Genomic DNA, 19,292 nt, shown 5'->3' with positions numbered 1-19,292 from the left:
CTATCATTTAGAGACAAAATAAGTATGTGATTTTTGTAAATGGTATCATTGTCTTTTACTTGTATTTCTTTTGATACTTAATGCTAAAGAAATTAAATAAAATGTCTCTAGAATGATCTTGTTTCGTCGTAAAATTTAATGATTTATCTAGAGTGATAGCATGAGAACGAGAATTAAACTCTATGAGATCGAGTCTTCCATTGTTTCTCAGTAGCTCGCTTGCTTAAATGGTAGGGTGGTTGGCTATTTATTGATTGGTATGCTAAAATCAAACCATGTTAACATTATGTTATATTATTGAAGCAAATTTGAAAAACACATTTGCTTATCTTTGTTGTACGTATGTATACTAGGTAATGTCATGGTGTGGCCTGAGTCATGACTCATGAGCCTGTTTGCCACACCGCGACACGTATCTGTTTCATGTGTGTTAATTATATTTATTAGACGAGCAAAGTTTATAGCCATTATAGGTTTTACAAAATTTGTTGGGATGTATGCGAGTATACTTATATTGTGTGTTTTGATCCAAATTAAACCAAAAATGCATTCTGTTTTTAAAGGGTTACATACTTTATTCATTAATTAATTGCAACCTTAAGTTATTTAACCAATGGTTCTTTCTATCTTCCTATTCCATTGCTCTGCAGATTTTAAATCTCTCTATTTCTTCTTAAAAATACGGAGTAGTACATTTTTGACGTTAAGATTAAAAGTGAACGAAGATAGTAGAGTAAATAAACGGCCAATTTTTACATAATGTCTATGTATACAAACAATTTCAAAAAAAAAAAAAAAAGAAAAATTCTTATTCCGTTTTTTATGGTGCTATTTGCATCAGCACTTTCGTTCTCACTTCTCATTTCTTCTTGATTAGTTGAGTTTATACCAACTTACATTTAAATTTCCACATTGACCATCTTAATTAATCCCAAACATTTCTATTTATGTATATTTAATCTCATTCATTTGTCTTAATCATCCAAGTGATAAAATGTTTTAAAACATTTTAACTACATAATAACCAAATCGAATTAGAGATCAAACTCATAATATTAGAATACTCAAATCCAAGACCCCAAAAACAGATGTTTGATTGTTCATACATAATGTCTAAAGTGACAGATTATATTCCAAAAGATAACATAGAATTGATTTGACAAATAAAAAGAGTGCGCAACAACCATTCTAGTACATCAGTCCATAATATTCTTATTTTAAAAGACATCTTTAATTCTTTAGCATAGAATTCTCAACTCTCTCTAAAAAAAAAAAAACACAAACATAATAACATTGTTAAAACACTAAAATCCTTATGATTTAGACAATACTTTCCTAGCTAGTTTCCCTTTCCTACACTTCCTTCATAACACTAGCAACTTTCACATCCACCCCATTAGCCACCTTTCCGACTGCGACTGATGCATCAGTCGCAGTCGCAGCAGTAGTAACATCAGCAACTTTCACCGCCTCCTTCTCATCCTCGGCATCCTTCCTCAACACCTTGGTAGCCTCCTCCTTCTCCTCGACAACGAAAGCATCAGTCGGGAACACCTTGGATATACCTGTAGGGTTCCTGAACACAATCTTCTCGCTTTCGGGGCTGTCGACAGTGATCTCAGATATAGTCACCCAAAGAAACAACTCCTTAGCCTTAACTCCAGTAAGCTTCTTAATCTTACAAGGCTCAACATAAGCAGTAACTTCATTAGCATAACTTACTAACTTCCCAATCTTCTCAAATTTGTGCTTGATTTCTTTCTTGTGTTTTAGCCAAACAAAGCCTGTTTCTTCAATATACCCACATTCCTCCACATCTTGTAGAGGGAGAAGCCCATTGGGCAGGCCCACTTCTCTTAGAAGTCTCTTGGATTGGGCCAAGCAGACGTCGTTTCCGTGGTATAACTCCGTCGCCTTGGCCCGAATCTCGTCTGTTATCAAAGACATGATGTTTTTTTGCTTTTCTTCTTCTTGAGGTTGTTTTTGTGTTTGAAGGTTTTTTTCAGAGAATATGATGAAGTTTTTTGTGGTGTTGTAGTATGAAATGGTGAAGTGAAGGAAAATGAAAGGGGTTTGTTAATATAGGGAAATGACTACGATTTTACCCTTTGAATTTTATTATATTTACAAGGGTATACCACTTGGAATTTTTAGGTAGTTGGTACATTGAAATTAATAATTACTGAGATCATTAAATGTTTTCTTCGTCTTTTGGTTCACCTCACTCTTCTCCTGTGTGTGTAGGATTTATCCCCTTTTTTTTTTTTTTTTTTTTTTTTTTTGAAGATTTTTGTCTTTGTTTTAATGCCTTTTTTTTTTTTTTGGTTGAAGATTTGTCTTTGTTATAAACTTATAATGCTCTTTTTGTTGTTGTTGGAATTACGTCGGTAGAAGTTTGTTTAACTAACTCGTGAGCTTTCATTTACTTCGTTGTAAGGACATGTATAGTTTTGCTATAACTCTAAGGTCGATCAACTCAAGGTGGCCGTAGTTCGCCTCGTTATGGTCGATTTAGTCTGGCCCTTTATGAGTCATTGCTTATCGTCGTGTTGATGATCACATGACTACTAGACCAGTTTACTATAAGACTTGAGTAGAATTAGATTTGTTCGAACTATGCCTTAATGTAGAAATTTTAACTATGTCAAACGTCGTGTGATTTTTTTCATAAATTTTCTACCTACAACCACAACCTTATTTATTGAGGAGTTTTCTAGAGCTAGCGGAATAGTTATAGACACTTGCAAGGTGGTGTGTACGTTTAATTTTTTGACGTGGTACAAAAATTAAATTCATTGAAGGAAATGGAAAGTTGTTCCTAATTCAAATATTTTTGGTGGGTAACATCTTATAAATATAATGTCGTGACAAGACTACACATTTGGACATCTCGTATTTGATTGTTGTCCTGCATTTTTAATGCAGAAAATCAGGCATGAAAAAATGAATTAATTGCATTACTTTTTTTTTTTAAAAGACAATTAATTGCATTACTTGCTGTGAACTTAAAGCTCAATAAAATGTCTCTTTCACTGCAAGTTAACTTGGTAAAAAAACACATAAATTAGGTCTTTGAAAAAGTTGTGTAATTAAATGAATCTATGAATTCATCTAGTGTCATTGTCTTCATTTAGTTCAATATCTCTAGCTTGCCAAATTTTCTACGGTTATTTTGGCCTTTTGGTATATAATTTTATTAAAACGATTGCGTTTTGTTGAACTATAAGGCTAAATGGCAAATTATTAGCGACGACATGAAGTAATCAAATGGTCTATAATATTCTTTTGTGTGACTCTTCTTTTTTCTTAAGTCTTAAGTTATGTGGCCCTTCTTTAATTCATCCTTCAATTCACGTGTTTAAAGGATATTTTGTTAGTTTGATTATTATTAAGTGGCTAACATGTTCTATTTATTTCTGTAATAGGTTCATTAAATAATCTTTGGAGAAGTGGTTACAAGAACTATAAGAAGGAAGTCTCAAAGGAAAACCCAACAAAAAGCATCATTTGGTTAAACTAAAAGGAACAAAAAAAAATTTATGGATGTTGACTTGTATACAACTTGTAAGTAATGAATAGACCGAATTATTTTATGATCATATATTTATAGCTAAATTAGATAGAGAAGATATTTTAAAGACCATATTAGTATATGATCATATGAAGAAATTTAATCGATTACTATAACAATGGTTGGTAATGAAATACGTATTATCCATATTAGTTAGAATCACCGATAACATGGTGATTCCGGATCACCCAATAATCTTTGAGCAAGTTGTTTATCTTCTATTATCAAAGCCTAAGAAAGGCGAGTCCTCCAATCAGGCTATTTCCATTCTCTAATTATTAGATTAACAACATTTTATTGACTATTTTAATACTTGATGCATCAAAACAAATAATTTGGTTAACAACACAGCTGCATTAGGGTTGAAGGAAGAAAATTTTGAACAGAATTTTCTTATTCCGCGTGGCATAAATAGAGGCTGTTGTCTGTTGAAAATATTTATTGTAAAATTTCGATATTTATAAAATAGGCATATGATATTACAAGTACATCTGTACCATTACATATTGGCCAAGTTGACTTTTTGGGTCAAGGTAATAAAATTCAATGTTACTTTCTTATGTATACAATAAATTGATGTAAAGTGTAATCGAATAAGTAGTTTTTCGAGATTCTTCTAATGTTCCTAATAAAAAGGCAAAAAAAAAAAAAGAAAAGAAAAAAAGAGTGTAGTTTTTACACTAATTCAGCATATACATGTGAAGAAATAATTAGATAACAAATTTATTTTTTGAAAGAAATTCAGGGGGAAAAACATTTATAAATGTAATGACTAGTGATGCAATTGTAGGTGGAAGTTGTTAGCAGCCCACCTAAAGCCCTAAAGCCTAGTATAGTATGTGAAGCATTGAAGACTAAGAAAAACCAACTCAAACGTTAATAATACCGATTGACATGTGATTTTGGCATATATTCGTAAATTAGTCATTACTTTTCATATACGGAGACGAAAAAAAAAAATGGAAAATACTTCGTGTATGTCAATTCTTATTTATTAGCAGTACAGAGAATCCAATAATAACAAAGTAAAGAGATTGCAAGTGTACAATAACATCATTATGACCTTCATCTAAACCCTTCTTCCAGAAGGCTTGCAATTAAATGGTGATGGATTTAATATATGAGCTATTTTGGTAGAGAGTAGCTATTTCAATGCTACCACCACCTTCCCAACCCTTATGGTAAACTACTCAGCAGTGAAAACACTTGTGCACGTAGGCAGTAGGCGTAATACTAATTGCATTAGGAATTACTCTCGTGAAAAGAATTATGTTTCACTTAATGTGTTGAGAGGTCGTGTTTACAAGCAGCCATTAGACCTGAGCAAAGTTTCCCTAGGCACATATCAAGTCCGAAAAAATCAAGAAATATTATACTCTAGCAAAATTTGACAGGTATATTTTCCTTTTTCACATACTCTTTCATCTATAGTTCCATAAGCCATTACAACTTATCAGCCAATAGGCCACATATATGAGTATCGGAATTTTTTGACGTTTACATGAGATATCAAACTACAAGGATCCAAAGAATATTTGTAATACATTTGCTTCTGTCTGAGTTAGGAGTATTTTTATTGGGACCTCCAACACTCTAACTTGAAGCTGCAGTCCGTATGCAACCTGCTTCTGTTTGTGGGGAGTAGTCGTTTAACATGGATTCGAGGTGACTTATTTCTTTAGGCATCGACCCAGTAAGGACCTGTTTTCAAGACCATAAGATGCTTTAGCAGAATGCTGCTTAGAGTAAAGGCAGTAAAGTACTAAGAAAAATGTACAAAAGATGCTTAAGTGGAAGTCAGAGTTGATGACATCCAACAAAACATCAACAAAATAGGCCAAACTCTATGTAGGTGACAAATTACAACAACAAATCGACATTAGCCAATACCTCGTAACCACTGTCAGTTATAAGGATTTCATCCTCAATCCTTATCCCAACACCTTGATACCTGCATAATATACAAATACAACTAATTAATCACAACCTTGGCATTGGCAGAAACATCCATGAGGGCACTAGTTTAGTTGATCAAAAAAAGCTTTGAAAAATTTGGGTCATATGACCACTGCCAAGAAATATTCATGTACTACGAGGTTTACACAGGAGAAGTGATACAGAGCTTTATGAAGCTTAATTCCATTTTTTTTTTTCTCATTAACTTTATGACAATTGGAAATCAGTCTCAAGGACTTATGGTGAGATGGAAAATATACATATACCCTACCAAGACATAGTCGACTCAACTCGTAGTAGTTGTTCTCAAATCAACATCTTAGATGTCTATAAATCTGGTCAAATATAGAATATAAACAAGTTCAGTAAAAGACTAACAAAAGACTCTATAAGTCAGACCACAAAGATCACAATTTAATAATAACCACAAATCACAAATATGACAGCCGAGTCCTTCTATCAAAGAAGGAATTGGATCCTCCCCACCTCCCTCAAAATTCCCTACCCCTGATCCATATCAAATGAATGAAATATTATATCATTCTTCCATCCCTTCCCACTTAATAGTTAATCCTCACGCCCAAATACACTGCTTAATTGAGGAAATTACAAAAACACTAACATCCTGCCCAAATAGCCAGCAGCTCCACATTTCCAGTAGACCCAGGGCCACAACAGATCATAAATACATCAGCAATAGATATGGATCTCATCTTAAATCTTAAGAATAATCTAGGTCATGGCAATCACAAACAGACCTCTGCATTCCATAGCTTTTCCTTACTTAAGACCTTAATGAATAAAAATTACAGTAATTCTAAATGGCATTGCAATAAGCAACAACTAATTTATTGACTGCCTCATCTGCTAACAACATTTAATCATACAAGTAACAAAATCAAGACATAAACAGATGCACCCTAATACTCCATCCATACCTTTACAAGTGACACATGGTCGTGCACACAGATGGACACATACATTAGTTAACTAACTAGTAATACTTCATCGGGTTTTTTATTTTTAAAGTAACAATAAAGACTGCAAAACTATTTTAATGTGACAAATAATATGGAATAAGAAACTTGGTTTTGTAATTACATAATAAGGAATGGAGGGAAATACCTCTCAGGAACACTGAAGGAAGATGGAATATATACACCTGGCTCAATAGTTATGATCTGGAGAAAAAAACCAAATACATGAATTATAGCAAACAAAAAACAAGACATCTCCAGTGCATTCCATTCAACAGACCAAGCCCCATCTCATGTCACAAACAAAGGACAAAATGCACCATAAAACACAGCCTGGGCAAAATTACAGGGCTGCTTTCTTGTAAGTGATGTGGGGAGGGGAAAGAAAATCAAAGATAGAAAAATCAAGGTTAAAAAATAGTCTACAACTTACAGCCCCTGGTTGCAGAGGACGATCAGTGCTGATTGTAGAACAATCATGTACATCCATCCCTAGATAGTGTCCTACACAGATCAGAAGCAAGTGGTAAGAAGTCAGAAGGTTCCTATGTGGAACATATGTTTACACTTGCCAGTACAAGATCTACCTTGTCATAAGTCACAGTCCACTACGTGTAATAAGAGTAGCCAGAGATACCTATATTAGTTGGATTGAGCTGATGGTATGTTCGGCTACTGCTCGCTCTATTTTTCAGCACTCCGATATCTTTCAGTCCTTTGTAAAGTTTCTGAACCTGCAATTATACAGAGTACAGAGATAGTTAACATACATCAAAAGTGTCATTACCAAGTCAACAGATGGAACTCTTAATAATGGCATATTGGAAAGAGATTAAAGAGATAAGTAACTGCTTGTTAATATATACGTACAGAATGTCCTCTACATTTGCATAACAAAAATACCTAATTATATTATTATACTACTTTAAAAATCAGATAGCATGAAAGTACTAATGCAGATATGTATATCATACTCCTTTTCCTCGGAAATATGTCTCACGCTTTATTGTGGTGGACTTGAAAAAGCTGCCTAGTAGAAACATTAACAAGGCAAACTTTAAGTGGAGCATCTCTATTCAGAAAAGGTAGAGAATTCACAAACTCCAAGATAAAAACTGAGACGCTTATTTCACAATAAGAGACTTGATTAATAATCATGTGATGATGCGAATGTACATGGAATTATGAGGTATAGTCAAATAACTATAGCTGTCTAACTTGTCTCAAAGCAACATGACAAGGTAGCTTGGGATAAAGCAGGGTAATCAAACCGCTGGCATACATTCTTCAGATGTTCTACTAGCTTGTGATTTGACAATAAAGATGGAGCTACATTTGGTCAAAGAAGTTGATCAATTGCCGAATATAGGGTAATTATCAAATAAAATACAGTGTTTATAGTATAAAATATTTCAGAATGAATAGCATATATACTCATACTCCCTCCTCAAAAACAAAAAGATAATCTGGGTATTGTATCTGCTTGTGAGAATATCATATATCTGACAAACATCGCTAAGAGTGCCAAGATTAGCAAACACACAAATTTCAATCCTGAAATAACAGGCAAATAGAAAATAAACACCACACAGCACATACCGATTGCTCATGTATTTGACGTATGCTTATGCCAGGTTTGCAGAGCTTTATACATTCTTTATTCGTCTCCAAAATAAGCTCATAAAGCTCAATCTGCAATTATGCGAAAAATGTCATCATCTGAGATTACAGCAATATACTTGAGATAATATTCCACTTTCCAGAATATAAAAGCATTGGAGACTTACAAAAGTAAAATAAAAAGGATAAACTAATGGTTTACCATGGCATCTTGGTGAATCATTTTACAAGGCAGATAAGAAACGAAAAAAAAAGAAGGATACAACTAAAAGATTTAGAAAGAAAAATTGCATAAAATATCTTAGAATAGAAGTCTTGGAGGACCAAAACATAAGTAGAGTCAATCACTCCAATGCTGCTTTAAACTAGTCTTAAAGCCTCTTTACTTCACAAAAATAAATGCCTAACACCTATTCTCAACAACATAGGGGTAAGCATCCATACAGACAGACTGATAAATATTTATTTATACATGAGATGGAGAAAACTTTCAAAACAAAGCTCCCAAGACATTAAGATGAAACAGATTACATACATGAGCAGGTGAAAATCTACCAAAGGGAGGCCATGTGCGAGTCATATCACTAACATAGCCATGAAACTCACATCCAATATCCATAAGTACAAGTTCCCCATCATTAACCTGCAAAAAATATATTGCTTCAGAGGATGCAAAATATGCTTAATTTTTAAATGGATAAGTAACAAGATGAACTCACTTTACGATCATTTCGAGAATAATGTACCACGCTGCCATTAGGACCACCACCCACAACAGGGTTGAATCTGGTAACAGTAAACGAAACAGAAATCACTCCAAAATTCCAAAAATCTTCAGTGCATAGCTGAGGGCCAAAATTCAGCATATTAGAAATTTAGAATGTAGGAATTCGGCACATCAGCCAACAAGATTTTAATACTATGTAGTACGTACATTTAATAGCACAAATTGCAAGGTAATGGCTACTACACCAGGAGAATCTATAAAACAATATTAATCTTTGGTATCATCCCAATTACTAGACAAGTACACACATTTTAATGACCAATAAGTCAACCTTGATTATCACTATTGACATCTTCCTTGATAAAGGTAAAATGGTTAGGCTAAAAATCAGAACTGGACTGAAATGCATAAGGTTCATAGTAAAATATATGTATAAATATAACAAAAGAGGGGGGGGTGAATGTGCAATTTTTTTCTCCAGTTTTTTTCCCTTTTCTTCAGGGGGGAGGGGGGTGAAATCAGAACATTTCATGTGAAAATATGACAATACAAGAGTCACAACCGCCTTATGCCTGACTGCCTAAGCATGTTCAAAAGGGAGGAAAAGCTTACGCCATTCTTTGGGCACCTCTCATTTTGCATTCATATTCCACCTTTGCAGCCAACATACCTTCATGTGGATATATCTTTGAATGAAACACAGTCTGCAACTGAGCCTATGTATGAAACAAAAATGGCATTGATTTCAGACCATTAGCAAAGATAGTTACATCATTTACTACCAAATGATATTAAAACTAATCAATCATAGAAGGCGGAAGCATATTGTGAAATATGACTATGAGATAGATACTAGTTTAGTGGTTTTTGAAATACTTTCTCAACAGTTTGATTGATTGCCAAAAAAAATGCAAGAGAAGAAACACAGTGGGAAAGACAGAATCAACATGACATAAATTACAAAATCTTGGTCTCGATTAGAACTTTTCAGCTTCTCAGAAGATACAAGCAATCCTGATAATCCAGAATTTGAGGAAAAAGCAGAGCAAGCCATAAATCTAGAGAAGACATGGTAGCACATACAAACAGAAACCACGTAGTTTCACAGGCTCATAGGCAGCAGCATCGTCATCCCTGCAGTAGCACCACTTCTAGAAAGATTTTTCCTGTATAAACAGGTACAGAAAACTTGCAAGCGAGAGAGAGATTACCTGACAAGCAATTGAAGCAGCCTTTCTCATCAACTCAACTTCAGCTGGTGATTTGAGCCAACGCAACTCATGAGTGTATTTAGAAAGATCTTTCACTTTGCCTTCAACAACTGTCTTTAGAAAAAACTCCGAGTCTGTGTAAGTTCTTGTAGCAGTTTTCACATTATGAAATACTTCAGAAGATCTTCCTAAAAATCCTGATAGCATCTGCATGCGTATGTGGGTCAATGGATGAAGGATTTATTATGAAAATTACAGCTATAAGGAACCAATGTAGAAACTTCTCTTATGCTACATGTATTTTGCCTTTGAAATAAGTACCTCTAGCTTCTCACTAGTGTAATCCAATAAGTAACATGTCAAACAAACAGCAATCCATCCCAGTGTCCCCCCTTTAACGTCTCCTAATACAACACCCACAAATCAAATTTGAAGGGAAGAGAGAAAATTTAGATCCAGTTTACTGCTAATGAAGATGAGCAGCACGAAAAGATTTAAGGTAAATGCCACAAAAAGTTTGACAAAATACCTGTTGAAGTTCGCTAATGGGTTTTGCCTGATCAGCCTTGAATATCTCCTGTGCCTCATTCACGCCAGCGGTATTCCCTTCCCAAGTGACATCCTAGGATCAAACAGAAAATATTTTCACGAGGTAACGAAATCAACGTATCGGAAATACATAACAAAATCATGATAACGCTGTCACTTTTAGAACCTTAACTCCCCATTCTTTTGATTAGGATTGCAGAAATTACTAGATTACATGTTGGAGGTCTGTTGTACATACATGAAGTGTTGGCTCTGGCATGAACATACACAAACCGATATCATGACCTAAAACAGCTATGCCACCGGGTTGCTGACAGCCAGTGATATACAGATAGTCAGCATCTTGCCGAAATGGGTAAGGCACAACATCAGTCATCATCTTCACCGGGGCAGCTGCAATGATGGCAATACTCTTCTCGGGGAGAAGCTCTAACAATTTCTTTCGTCTGGAGATATATTCATCACAAGTTATACCAGGAGTCATCTCCCCTTCTTTCAGCAACTACAACGATATAAAGAAAATTATCAATTGCTTTTTCCCCTTTAACAGGACAAATTGAGAGTCAAAAAAGCAATACCTCAGGATGAGAAGCTGCGGTTGGCTGACCCGCATCGAAGATCTTTGTTGAACAATATGCCCGGCATCCATTTGCCTAGAAAACCAAAATACACAACACGCAACAGCATATTTGAGATAGAGGAATCACTGACTTATTAAATTTTGGATTTTGATGTAATAACCAACTTCTCCTATGAAAATTATGCTTGTATAATAACCAAATTTGGGTTTACACTCAGAATCTAAATGTAGAAAACTGTCATTTGGTCCATTTCTATAATTATGACGGAGTACTTCGTAAATCATAAGTAATTTCTCGATCAACAGGTTCGTATCATTTCCACAACAATTCAGTCCAATTCCAAGGTCAAATTGCGATTTCTACTACTTAGCTGCAATTGTGTAAAACTGAACTCTAATAATCCAGATAGAAAGACAAAGTGATGATTACATTTACATTGACATTGACATTATGTAACACAATAGAAACTGATTCCTGCACTTCAAATAACAGAATTGAATGATGGAAACAATCACAAAATAATCATAATTGAATATGATTGAACAACAGTAGAAAACAAAAATTGAGCACTCAACTAACTGCAGGAAACGGAAAAATCAAATCAATATAAAAAGAATTAAGTAGTTTATATAAACCCAGAAAGATTGGAGCTTCAGAATTATAGTAATGAACAAGTATCTATACTGGGAATTTTATTAATTTGTCATTATTTGGAAAAAAAAAATACCAAACAAATTACATTTAACAATGAAGCAAAAACAAGCATAATCTGAAATCATAGAAGGGTTGAAGCGCAAGAAACATACTTTGTTGTAAAAATTTCTGTGCAACAATCTTCTGGTTAGAGAATGCATCATTTATGAAAATGGTAATCCCTAAAATGTGGGATTGCTGGATTTTGGTTCAAGAAACCTCGTAATATCACTTCAGAGACACTAATTTTCTAAAACCCTTAAATTTAGGGTTTAAGGCTTTTTTTTTTTTTTTTTTTTGGTGGTTTGGTAAATAAGGGACTATATAGGTGGGAGGAGAAAGAAAATCATAAGTGCATATAGTGATATAGAGTTGTCAAAAGTTGGACCCAACCCTAAATACCGATTCAAACTCGATTATTAATCGAACCTTCTTAACCCGAAAAAATGGTGACCTAAACCCAACCTGAAACCAACCCTAGACCCGAGTTGACTCGAGTATGTGAGACCTGAACCCGAACATGAACTGACCTGGAGATGACCCGACCCGAATGTAACCCGTAAATTATTAACTTGAACCGAACCCGACTTGAACCGAAATTGACCCAAACTCGTTTTAACCCGTCAAAACCCGAATCTAACCCAACTTGTTACTAACCTGACATGAATTCAACCCGACTCGTTCCTAACCCGACCCGAATTTAACCCAACCCGTTACAAACCTAACCCGAAATCAACCCGACTTATTATTGACCTAACCCAAATTAAACCCGACTTGTTATTGATTCGATCCGAATTTTACCAAACCTATTACTTACCCAAGCCAAAAATTCAACCCGATCTGTTACTAACTCGACTCGAAATTAACACGACTTGTTATAGACTCGGCCTAAATTCAACCCAAATTATTCTTGATCCGATTTTAAATCACCTTAAATGCAATTTAGACCACCTTATTATTGTTGATCAAAGCATTTTTTATAGGGAGACCAAGTCGGTATAGGCCAGCAAAAGAAAGGAGCATCATCCTCAAATTTAAGAATTAAATATAATACATATTTGTTGCATGGTCAAAGGAGATAATTATCTTCCTAAATTATAGACTATAGTTCCCTAGTATATTTCCATATATATTATAGTCAAAGGAAATAATTAGCTTGATAAAAATGATAATTATCAATTTATATTTAGTTGAACTCGAATATAACCTGACTTGGAAATTACACGACCTGATTGTAACATTCAAATTATTGACTTGAACATAATCCAACTTGAATCCGAGAATGACCCGACTTGAAAATGACCCAACCTGATTATAACTCGCAAGTTAATGACTTGAACCAAACCCGACTTGAAAATGACCCAACCTGATTATAACCCGCAAATTATTAACTTGAACCGAACCCAATTCACACCCGAGAATGACCCGACCTGATTCTAACCCACAAATTATTGACTTCCACCGAACCCGACTCAAACCCGAGAATTATCCTAACCCGTAATGACCCGAATTAAACCCGACCTATTGTTCACCCGACCCGAATGTAACCCGAACCAAACCCGATAATAAGTATGACCCGACGTGACCCGACTCAAGCATGACCCAACCCAAACCCGACCTCGCATAAGTTGTGGAATTAATCCGAATTGACCCGACCTGAGTCGATCTGACCCACTCTTACCGACCTAAACCCGACCCTTTAACTCCAATTGACATCTCTACCCGAACATTCAAAATTTTCTCAAAAAGCGTGGATATTAGCCTTTAATTTTGGAATTTTTTGACTTTTTTTCACCTTGAAATAAAAATTGCCGAAATGTTTACCATGGTCTCTAATACCCTCCAGGAGTCCAATTGGCTGGGTGAAATCATCCAATTTGCCTTTAAACGACCAATTTACTAGTTTATAACTTGCACCGATTTCATTAATTCAAGCCTACCATGAACATATATGACACATATAATGATCATATATGGTTCCAACTGGCATTATATGACCCCGAGATGTATCCGCTAAAATATCAATGCTTTTCGACATTAGCCCGAAACAATCGAAATTTCTCAAAAAAACGTGGATATTAGCCTTCAATTTTGGAATTTTTTGACTTTTTTAGTCCGGATATAAAAATTTCCGAATGTTTACCATGGTCCCTAATACCCTCCGGGAGTCCAATTGGGTGGGTGGAACCATCCAATTTTCCTTTAAACGACCAATTTACCGGTTTACAACTTGCACCGATTTCATTAATTCAAGCGTGCCACGAAAATTTATGACAACAAATAATGATCATATATAGTTTCAAACGACATTATATGACCCAGAGATGGATTCCCTAGAATTTCAAGACTTTTTGAAACCGGGCCCTGAAGACTCCAAAATTCTCAAAAAACGTGGATAATAGCCTTCAATTTTTGAATTTTTTGACTTTTTTTCGCCCGTAAATGAAAATTGCCGAAATATTTACCATGGTCTCTATTACCCTCTGGAGTCCAATTGGGTGGGTGGAACCATCCAATTTGCCTTTAAACAGCCAATTTACCGGTTTACAACTTGTGCCAATTTCATTAACTCAAGCCTACCACAAACATTTATGACAACATAAATGATCATATATGGTTCCAAACGGCATTATATGAACCCGAGATGTTTCCTCTAAAATCTAAAGGCTTTTCGTCACCGGGCTCCAAGACCTCCAAAATTTCCGAAAAAGCGTAGATATTAGCCTTCAATTTTAGATTTTTTTTACTTTTTTCGCCCGGAAATAAAAGTTGCCGAAATGTTTACCATGGTCCTAAATACCCTCCTAGAGTCCAATTGGGTAGGTGGAACCATCCTATTTGCCTTTAAACGGCCAATTTACCGTTTTACAACTTGCACCGATTTAATTAACTCAAGTCTACTACGAACATTTATGACAACCTATAATGATCATATATGGTTCCAAATGACATTATATGACCCCGATCTGTATTCTCTAAAATTTCAAGACTTTTCAACACTGGGCCCCGGAATCTCCAAAATTTCTCAAAAAGCGTGGATATTAGCCTTTAATTTTGGAATTTTTTAACTTTTTTTCGCCCGGGAATAAAAATTGTCGAAATATTTAACATGGGCCCTAATACTCTCTGGGAGTCCAATTGGGTGGGTAGCGCCATCCAATTTGCCTTTAAACGACCAATTTACTGAGTTATAACTTGCACCGAATTCATTAATTCAAGCCTAAGCTACCACGAACATTTATGACAACATGTAATGATCATATATGGTTCCAAACAGCATTACATGACCCCGAGATGTATCCCCTAAAATCTCAAGCCTTTTCGACATCGTGCCAGAAACCTCTAAAATTTCTCTCAAAAGCGAGGACATTAGCCTTCAATTTTAGAATTTTTTGACTTAATAAAAATTGCCAAAATGTACGTATAACATGGTCCCTAATACCCTTCCGGGAGTCCAATTGGGTGAGTGGACCATCCAATTCTCCTTTAAACGGCCAATTTACCGATTTACAACTTGCACCAATTTCATTAACTCAAGCCTACCACGAACATTTATGACAACATTTAATGATCATATATGGCTCCAAACGGCATTATATGACCCCGAGATTTATTCTCTAAAATCTAAAGGCTTTCCGACACTAGGCCTCGAAACTTCCAAAATTTCTTAAAAAGAGTGGATATAAGCCTTCAATTTTAGAATTTTTTGACTTTTATTCGTCCAGATATAAAATTGACGAAATATTTACCATGGTCCCTAATACCTTCCGGGAGTTCAATTGGGTGGGTGGAACCATCCAATTTTCCTTTAAACGACCAATTTACCGGATTACAACTTGTACCGATTTCATTAACTCAAGCCTACCATGAACATTTATGACAACATATAATAATTATATATGATTCCAAACGTCATTATACGAATCCGAGATTTATCCCTTAAATTTTCGAGGCTTTTCGACACCGGCCCACAAAATCTCCAAAATTTCTCAAAAAGCGTGTATATATTCTTCAATTTTTGAATTTTTTGACTTTTTTTCGCCCGTAAATAAAAATTTCCGAAATGTTTACCATGGTCAGTAATACCCTCCGAAATTTTTATCATGGTCAGTAATACCCTCCGGGAGTCCAATTGGGTGAGTGGAACCATCCAATTTGCCTTTCATCGACCAATTTACCGGTTTACAACTTGCACCGATTTTATTAAATCAAGCCTATCATGAAAATTTATGACAACAAATAATGATTACATATGGTTCCAAATGACATATGACTACGAGATGTATTTCCTTGAATTTCAAGGCTTTTGGACACCGGGACCCGAAAACTCCAAAATATTCTCAAAAAGGTGGATATTAGCCTTTAATTTTTGAATTTTTAGACTTATTTTCGCCCGGAATAAAAATTGCCAAAATTTTTATCATGGTCCCTAATATCCTCCGGGAGTCGAATTGGGTGGGTGGAACCATCCAATTCGTCTTTTAACGGTCAATTTACCGGGTTACAACTTGCACCGATTTCATCAAATCAAGCCTCCCACGAAAATTTATGACAACATATAATGATCATATATGGTTCTAAACAACTTTATATGACCCTAAAATGTATCTCTTAAAATTTCAAAGCTTTTTGACATCGGACCCTGAAACCTCCAAAATTTCACAAAAAGCGTGGATATTAGTCTTTAATTTTGGAATTTTTTAACTTTTTTTCGCCCGAAAATAAAAATTGCCTAATTGTTTACCATGGTCCCTAATACCCTCCGGGAGTTCAATTGGGTGGGTGTAACCATCCAATTTGCCTTTAAACGACCAATTTGCCGATTTACAACTTGCACCGATTTCATTAAATCAAGCCTACCATGAACATTTATGACAACATATAATGATAATATATGGTTCCAAATGGCATTATATGGCCTCGAGATGTATCTCCTAAAATTTCAAGGCTTTTCGACACCGGGCCTCGAAACCTCCAAAACTTCTGAAAAAGTGTGGAACTTAGCCTTCAATTTTGGAATTTTTAGAATTTTTTTTGTCCGAAAATAAAAATTGTCGAAATGTTTACCATGGTCCCTAATACCCTACGGGAGTCCAATTGGGTGGGTGTAACCATCCAATTTGCCTTTAAACGACCAATTTATCAGTTAATACTTGCACCAATTTCATTAATTCAAGCCTACTATGAACATTTATGACAACATATAATGATCATATATGGTTCTAAACGGAATCATATTTCCCCAAGATGTATCCCCTAGAATCTCAAGTCTTTTCGACACCGGGCCCTGGAACATACAAAATTCTCAAAAAGCGTGGATATTAGCATTCAATTTTGGAATTTTTTGACTTTTTTTCGCACAGAAAAAAATTTTGCCGAAATGTTTACCATGGTCTTTAATACCCTCCGGGAGTCCAATTGGGTGGGTGGAACCATCCAATTTGCCTTTAAATGACCAATTTACCGGTTTACAACTTGTACTGATTTCATTAACTCAAGCACACCACGAACATCTATGACAACATATATAATGATCATATATGGTTCCAAACGGCATTTTATGAACCCCAGATGTATTCTCTAAAATCTCAAGACTTTGTGACACCGGGCCTCAAAACCTCAAAAATGTCTCAAAAAGCATTCAATTTTGGAAATTTTTTACTATTTTTCGACTTGAATAAAATTGCCGAAATATTTATCATGGTCCCAAATACCCTCCGGGAGTCCAATTCGGTGGGTAGAACCATCTAATTTGCCTTTAAACGACCAAATTACCGGTTTACAACTTGCACCGATTTACGGGTTTACAACGGCCAATTTAATTAACTTGTACCGAACACGACTTGAATCGAAATCGACCCAAACCCGTTTTAACCCGTGAAAACCCAAATTTAACCCGACTTGTTACTAACCTGACCTAAATTCAACCCGACCCGAATTTAACCCAACCTATTACAAACCCGACTTGAAATCAACCTGACTTGTTATTGACCTAACCCAAATTAAACCCGACTTGTTATTGACACGACCTGAATTTTACCAGACCTATTACTTACCCGGCCCAAAAAATTCAACCCGATCTGTTACTAACTCGACTCGAAATTAACACGACTTGTTATTGACCCGGCCTAAATTCAACCCAAATTATTCCTGACCCGATTTCAAATCACCTTAAATGCAATTTAGACCACCTTATTATTGTTGATCAAAGCATTTTTTCTGGGGAGACCAAGTCGGTCCAGGCCAGCTAAAGAAAGGAGCATCATCCTTAAATTTAAGAGTTAAATATAGTACTCGTATCTATTTGTTGTATGGTCAAAGGAGATAATTATCTTCCTAAATTATAGATTATAGTTCCCTAGTATATTGCCATATATATTATAGTCAAAGGAAATAATTAGCTTGATAAAAATGATAATTATCTATTTATAATTAGTTGAACCCGAATATAACCTGACTTGGAAATGACCCGACTTGATTGTAACCTGCAAATTATTGACTTGAACATAACCCAACTTGAATCCGAGAATGACCCGACTTGAAAATGACCCAACCTTTTTATAACCCGCAAATTATTAACTTGAACCGAACCTGACTTGAACCCGAGAATGACCCGACTTGAAAATGACCGGACCTGATTATAACCCGCAAATTATTGACTTGAACCGAACCCGACTCAAACCCGAGAATGACACGACCTGATTCTAACCCGCAAATTATTGACTTGAACCGAACCCGACTCGAACACGAGAATTACCCTAACCCGTGAAAACCCGAATTAAACCCGACCTATTGTTCACTCGACCCGAATGTAATCCGACATGTTATTAACCTGACCTAAACCCGACCCAAACTTGATAAGAAGTATGACTCGACGTGACTTGACTCAAGCATGACCCAATCCAAACCCGACCCGCATAGGTTATGTAAATAATCCGAATTGACCCGACCCGAGTTGACCCAACCCACCTTTACCCGACCAAAACCTAACCCATTTACCCGAATTAACAGCTCTAGGTGGCTAGGTCACTAGGTGGTGTCATGGTGTGTAATGTATCTTTGGAAGTGGACAAATCACAAAGCATAAGCATCCCTTTTTTAATCGGGATAAATTAATCAAACTAGCATTAAATTTAACACCCGTTTTATCGTTTAACATATAAAAGACAAAAAAAAAAGATTGTTTTTTTTTTATTTTTTATTTATTTTTTTATCACTTCAGTTTTAAATTATTTGCGGCAATTAGATATTTTCTACTCACACTTTATGTCATATGGTTGTAAATAATTTAAAACAAAGGTAGTATGTTTGCAGAATTCGAAAAAGATATGTCGTATAATTGAAAATAAATTAGATAAATAGTTTAATTTTCATACATATTGCATCCTCATACAGTGATGAAATGGA

General features: G+C 35.2%; 2 protein-coding genes across 2 annotated transcripts; both read right to left on the bottom strand.

Annotated features, from left to right (window-relative positions):
• Window positions 1-1,074: 1,074 nt before the first annotated feature.
• Window positions 1,075-2,061, bottom strand: LOC110701196. The gene has a single exon (XM_021878795.1). It carries the CDS (start codon window positions 1,945-1,947, stop codon window positions 1,354-1,356), a length of 594 nt encoding a protein of 197 aa, XP_021734487.1. The 5' UTR covers window positions 1,948-2,061; the 3' UTR covers window positions 1,075-1,353.
• Window positions 2,062-4,921: 2,860 nt separating this feature from the next.
• Window positions 4,922-12,393, bottom strand: LOC110701195 (probable Xaa-Pro aminopeptidase 3). The gene is made up of 14 exons (XM_021878794.1): window positions 11,999-12,393; window positions 11,190-11,264; window positions 10,850-11,113; window positions 10,592-10,684; window positions 10,063-10,269; window positions 9,464-9,567; window positions 8,844-8,910; window positions 8,660-8,767; window positions 8,104-8,196; window positions 7,142-7,238; window positions 6,938-7,008; window positions 6,653-6,708; window positions 5,462-5,522; window positions 4,922-5,272 (listed from the first exon to the last, which is right to left on the bottom strand). Exons 1-14 carry the CDS (start codon window positions 12,047-12,049, stop codon window positions 5,165-5,167), a joined length of 1,455 nt encoding a protein of 484 aa, XP_021734486.1. The 5' UTR covers window positions 12,050-12,393; the 3' UTR covers window positions 4,922-5,164.
• Between the last annotated feature and the right edge of the window lie 6,899 nt (window positions 12,394-19,292).

Source organism: Chenopodium quinoa, unplaced genomic scaffold (assembly GCF_001683475.1).
Source record: "Chenopodium quinoa cultivar QQ74 unplaced genomic scaffold, ASM168347v1, whole genome shotgun sequence".
NCBI lineage: Eukaryota > Viridiplantae > Streptophyta > Magnoliopsida > Caryophyllales > Amaranthaceae > Chenopodium > Chenopodium quinoa.
Note: the sequence above shows the minus strand (reverse complement) of the source record. Positions and strands in the feature narration are given on the sequence as shown.